General features: G+C 46.0%; 1 protein-coding gene and 1 non-coding gene across 2 annotated transcripts; both read right to left on the bottom strand.

Annotated features, from left to right (window-relative positions):
• Window positions 1-1,921: 1,921 nt before the first annotated feature.
• On the bottom strand, window positions 1,922-3,028 carry LOC109578076 (olfactory receptor 1F1-like). Its single transcript, XM_019987064.2, has one exon. The coding sequence runs from the start codon at window positions 3,026-3,028 to the stop codon at window positions 2,063-2,065; it is 966 nt and encodes a 321-aa protein (XP_019842623.2). The 3' UTR covers window positions 1,922-2,062.
• A 1,629-nt stretch (window positions 3,029-4,657) lies between these two features.
• LOC139179843 (U6 spliceosomal RNA) lies at window positions 4,658-4,765 on the bottom strand. Its single transcript, XR_011564196.1, has one exon. It is a non-coding gene; the product is annotated as a U6 spliceosomal RNA (small nuclear RNA).
• Window positions 4,766-6,000: the final 1,235 nt, after the last annotated feature.

Below are 6,000 nucleotides of genomic sequence, written 5' to 3'. Positions count from 1 at the left end.
TTTATGGAGGATAAAGTAAACTTGACCTCCAATAGCTGTGACCCGAGGCCAGAGGTGGACCCCAAAGGGATGTGAGCCACGAGCATCAATGCTGCAGCAAAACAGGCCTCCGGGAGATCAAACAAGATCAAGGTTCAGTAGCTACACTGGGTTCTAGCAACTCACACAATCATGGCCTTGGGTGGGTCCAACTTCTGGTTCTCTCTCTCCACCTGGCAGCAGAAAGCAAGACTGACTGATTCCTTTGAGTGAATTTCTGAGATGCTCTGACACCAAGAGAAAGGTACTGGACTTTCTGACAGTTTTATCAGGTGGGGTGGGACAGAAATAATGAAGAAATAAAGGAATGATGACCTTAATTTTTACTCCAAGTTCGGGCAATAGGTATGTAGGCTAACTGTGACACTAAAGAACACAAAGATCTCTACACCAGGAAGTGTACAGCTGTGTTATTTATAGCACAGAGACAGTTTAAGTTGTCCAGAGTCAAGGAATAAATAAATTGCATCCACGAGTGGATAAAATATTATACGACCATTAAAATCAAATTTCTAAGACTTTTACTGAGATGGGAAGAAGGAGGTGGAAAATGAGAACACAAATGAGAAAACTGCAGCCAACTTCTCTAAAGCTATATTTATGTGTAACACTGAAGTTATCTTGGAGCAGCAAATTTACAAGTTATTTTGATCTTCTTGGTGATTTTTTTAATGTTCCATGTAGGTATTACCAGTAAGTAACAAAAGTGATTTTTAAATGGGGAAAATTTCAAACTCCTTCTCAAGCAAGAATGTTCAAATTAAAAGTTAAGGCAAGGATTTCCCTGGTGATTTAGGGGTAAAGAACTTGCCTTCCAATGTGGGAGATACGGGTTCCATCCCTGGTTGGGGAACTAAGATGGTATATGCCTCTCAATGAAGACACAGCACAGCCAAAATAGATAAAAGTTTAGGCGACATTCATTCATCCTTTTTTTTTTTTTTCCCTTTCAGCTAGATCTTTGCCTTTGGTCTAAGAGCAGTGCCAGACACTAGGGAATAAAGTGAATAGCATGTGAATTTGGGTATGGACTGTCTCATAATATGTGGGAAATCCTTGTGGAGGGGAAGAATAAGCCAAAGAAAAAAACAGAGCTCGAGAATCAGAAGGGCTCGTGGAGGACGAGGTGGCATTTGACTTGGTTTGAAGGTTGTGGCAGAGGGTTGCTAGCCAGGGAGGAAAGCAAGGGACGTGGGTCCCGGCAGAAGGAAGAGCAAACGTTGATTTGGATTCCTAGTATCAAAAATTGCCCGGATGACCCCGCCCCCTGAGATCAGACAGCCAATCAGGATGCTCACAGGGGGTTTCCGTATTCTGCGCCGCTTCGCCTCTCCAAGCTCTGAACCAAAAGTCCACCTGAGCCTCTGAGTCTCACCTGAAATATTACTATCGACTTTAGTCCTCATATTTCTTTCACTCGGTTGTTTCTTTATCTGCGTCTCATAACTACTCTTGTGAGCGTTTTTGTGACCCAGTTTTTATGACTCACCATGACAGAGAGCGCATAAGATGATGGAGACCAGTGATTCGTCATCCTGACTGCACAGTAGAATCGCGAGATTTCTAAAATCTCAGTGTTGGGGCCCCACTTCCAGAGATTCTGATCTATTTGGTCTGTGCTGGGACCTGGACATCAGTGGGTGGGCCGTAACTTCCAGGTGACTTTAATGTTCAAAAATATGTGGAACCTGTATCTTTCTAAACATACCACTTAAAAAGAAAAATTGGATGTGGTTGTAAAATAATTCAAAAGTTAGTCATTAAAAAAAAAAAAAACACGTCTCTTTACTTGGTAGATGCAGCAGGGTTATAGATGAATTAGGTCCACAAATAAATAATGATTGTCTTCTACATGCCCCTCAGTTCAGTTCAGTCGCTCAGTCGTGTCCGACTCTTTGCGACCCCATGAATTGCAGCACGCCAGGCCTCCCTGTCCATCAACGTTTCCTTCCAGACTGCCCTTGGCAAAACGGCTCAACAGCTACTTAGTTACTAAGAAAATAAATCTGCATGGGGAGGAGGCTCAGTTTTGATTGTCTCCTGAGACAGAAAACATTTTCCTGCCAACCACTTTTCCAAGAGCCCTTTTCAAGTCTCTGTTCCTCAGGCTGTAGATGAAAGGATTCAGCATGGGGGTCACCACCGTGTACATCACAGTAGCTACAGTGTCCTTCTCCGACGAGTGGGAGGACAAAGGGTTGAAATACACAGCAATGATGGTGCCATAGAAGAGGGAAACCATAGCCAGGTGGGAGCCACAGGTAGAGAAGGCTTTCCATCTCCCCTTTGTGGATGGGATCCTCAGGACAGCACAGGTGATGCAGACATATGAAGCCAGGATGCAAACGAACGGGGTGATCATGATCAGGGCACCCTCAGTCAGAATCATCACCTCACTGAGGTGTGTGTCAGAGCAGGAGAGTTTGAGGAGGGGGGTCACATCACAGAAGAAGTGGGGGATGGCATTGTCTGCACAGAAGGAGAGTCGTGCCATCAGCAGGGTGTGCAACAGAGCATTCAAGCTGGCAGTGACCCACGATCCAGTGACCAGCAGGGCACAGAGCTGGGGGGTCATCTTCGCTGAATAGTGTAAGGGGTGGCATACAGCCACAAAGCGGTCATAGGCCATCACAGCCAGGAGGAAATTGTCCATGTCAGCAAACTCAAAGAGAAAATACATCTGCATGAGGCAGCCAGAGAAGGAAATGGTCTGTCTCCCGAGTATGTGGTTGGCCAGCACTTTGGGGACAGTGGTGGAGGAGAAGCAGATGTCCACAAAAGACAGGTTGCAGAGGAAGAAGTACATGGGGATGTGCAGGCGGGAGTCCACGCTGATGGCTAGGAGGATGAGCAGGTTTCCCAGAACGGTGGCCAGGTACATGGTGAGGAAGAGCAGGAAGAGGAGCTGCTGCTCCTGGGGCTGCCTGGAGAGCCCCAGGAGGAGGAACTCAGAGACACTCGACTGGTTTGCCCCTCTCCTAAGCTGCATCTAGGTGAATAGACAACAGCGAAATCAGAAACCCAGACAAGGAAGGTCAATAGCTGCGAAATCGGGCTCCAGGCAGGATCACATTTGCAAATCAGTTTATAGATTTGCTGCTCCCATTGTGCACCCCACCTACGCTCCTGATCTCCAACACTCAGTTCTGATGTTTTCCCTATTGGACTTACTGATTCTTATGTTATTAGAATCCCATGGACAGAGGAGCCTGTAGGGCTACAGTCTATGGGGTCGCAAAGTCAGAGACGACTGAGTGCCTAAAACTTTAACCCTTGTGTGGCTGCTTTGGGGAATGACAGTCTTTGCTGACTGGTCTGGAAGAGCCCTGAATAGAACAACCAACTGCTTGTTTAGTCTCGAGGCAGTGTCCAACTCTTTGTGATTCCATGGACTATCGCTCACCAGGCTCCTCCATCCATGGAATTCTCTAGGCAAGAATAATTAAGTGGGTTGCCATTTCTTTCTCCAGGGGATCTTTCCTGAACCAGGGATCCAACCTGCATTGGCAGGCATTGCCAGGCAGATTCTTTACCACTGAGGCACCAGGGAAGCTGATGAACAATCAGCTGATGGTGTATTATTATCTTGAAAATACCATTGCTTTCTCCCCTGTACTTTATTGAGGATTTATTGAGGCATAACTGACGAAATTTTTATTTAAAAAATCTGAAAAACAGGCAAGCTTCTACACAGCATGACTCTTTGACTATATGCTGCTTCTGCTGCTAAGTCACTTCAGTCGGGTCCGACTCTGTGTGACCCCATAGATGGCAGCCCACCAGGCTCCCCCGTCCCTGGGATTCTCCAGGCAAGAATACTGGAGTGGGTTGCCATTTCCTTCTCCAATGCATGAAGGTGAAAAGTGAAAGTGAAGTCGCTCAGTCATGTCTGACTCTTCGTGACCCCATGTACTGCAGCCTATCAGGCTCCTCTGTGCAAGGGGTTTTCCAGGCAAAAGTACTGGAGTGGGGTGCCATTGCATTCTCCCTTTGAGTATATAGTCTCTGCTTAAATACTCCAGTTCTTCCCCTACCCACCTAACTCATACATGGCTCTTAAAGAAACAAGAGGAACGGTTGATCATTACTGGGTTCATCTTGAGTGACACCTGATGGACTCACGACCTCCTGCTACTAACTTCCTGTATCTGGAAGACATGGCAGAGGAGGTTCCTTTAAAGATTTCCTGTCTTAATAGATATCAGTGTCTTCACTGCTGTATTCTTACCTGGGGGAGGTTGGTGCTTATTGCCATCAAGCGTTCTTCATGTCTGGATGAGTGGTCATCAGTGCTTCTATCCATTTCGAGGACCAGAATGTCTTAGAAACACAGACAGGTCCTGTGAGTGGGGAGCAGGGTTCATGGTCCTAGTCCCCTGTACAGGAATAATATTTGGGGCAATCACAGAGCAGGTGTTTGCAAGAACTTCACAACCATTGGGACCAAATTCCCTAAGAGCCTCATTAGAGAGAAGAACAAGGATTTCATAACTGAGTCTCTCCATCTATGGGCACAGGCCCAGATCAGCCAGGTCCCAGTTTGAGGTCTCAGGAAATTTTGTCTGGGATTTATCGCCATAGTGCTGTCTTCATTTCTTTTTTTTTTTTTTCCCCCAGAAAAAATATGGAACGCTTCACGAATTTGCGTGTCATCCTTGTGCAGGGGCCATGCTAATCTGTCTTCTTTCTAGTATCTTCAAGTTTTGACCCAAGAGTGACATCTAAACCTTAGACAATATTTTTTACCATCATCGTGTGGTACAAAGAGGCCAAAAAGTAGGCAGGACAATTATTTATGCAGTGGCATTGTCTTTAAAAAAATGAACATACCTTACTTTATTTTAAAAATAATGTTACATATGTATTAATTGTTGGCCCTGCTTGGTCTTTGTTGCTGTGTGGGCTTTCTTCTAGCCGCAGCAAGTGGGGGCCACTCTCTAGTTGTGGTGTGCAGCTCCTCACTGCGGCGGTTTCTCTCATTGCAGAGCATGAGCTCTAGAGCAGAGGCTCAGTAGTCGCGGTGCACAGGCTTAGTTGCTCCACAGAATGTGGGATCTTCCCAGACCAGGGATCACACTGTGTCTCCTTCATTGGCAGGCAGATTCTTTACCACTGAACCACCAGGGAAGCCCCATACCTTACTTTAAAAATACTTTTTTTTTTTGCCAAAAAAGTGCTAACCGTTATCTGAGTCTTGAGAGAGCCAGAATCTTTTGCAGTAGTAACATCGAAGATTACTGATTATATGTCACTATAAAACTATCATAATAATGAAAAAGTTTCACATATTGCAAGAATTACCAAAATAGGACAGAGACAGAAAGTGAGCAAATGTTTCTGGGGAGAAGGCACCAAGAGACTTGTTTGACACAGAGTTGCCACCAACTTTCAATTTGCTCAAAAAAAAAAAATGCAGTAACTATGTAGCAAAATAGAATGAAGCACGCCTGTGTTACTCCCAGCAGGGGCAGGAGCCAGAGTGCCTGCATTTACACCAGTTCCTAAGCCCCGATTCTCAGAGAATGATGTGATAAGGACAAGTACCACCTGCACACACAATGCATGTGTCACAGGAGAGGATTCCTCAGCTTAAGAAATCAGATCTTGTCACTGGGGATAAGCCTGGCTGAACTTTGCCCGAAAAGAATACATTTATTATACTGCTGCTGCTAAGTCACTTCAGTCGTGTCCAACTCTGTGCGACCCCATAGGTGGCAGCCCACCAGGCTCCCCTGTCCCTGGAACTCTCCAGGCAAGAACACTGGAGTGGGTTGCCATTTCCTTCTCCAATGCAGGAAAGTGAATGAAAGTGAAGTCGCTCAGTCGTGTCCGACCCTCAGCGACCCCATGGACTGCAGCCCAACAGGCTCCTCCATCCATGGGATTCTCCAGGCAGGAGTACTAGAGTGGGGTGCCATTGCCTACACTGGATGGTGAAAAATCTGCCCTTTGCTCTGGAAA

This window comes from Bos indicus, chromosome 25 (assembly GCF_029378745.1).
Source record: "Bos indicus isolate NIAB-ARS_2022 breed Sahiwal x Tharparkar chromosome 25, NIAB-ARS_B.indTharparkar_mat_pri_1.0, whole genome shotgun sequence".
Classification (NCBI taxonomy): domain Eukaryota; kingdom Metazoa; phylum Chordata; class Mammalia; order Artiodactyla; family Bovidae; genus Bos; species Bos indicus.
The sequence above is the reverse complement of the archived record's forward strand: the minus strand, read 5'-3'. Positions and strand labels throughout refer to the sequence as shown.

Excerpts from the sequence above, each read along its gene's own strand:
- LOC109578076 (XM_019987064.2), bottom strand. The coding sequence starts at position 3,028 with ATGCAGCTTAGGAGAGGGGCAAACCAGTCGAGTGTCTCTGAGTTCCTC.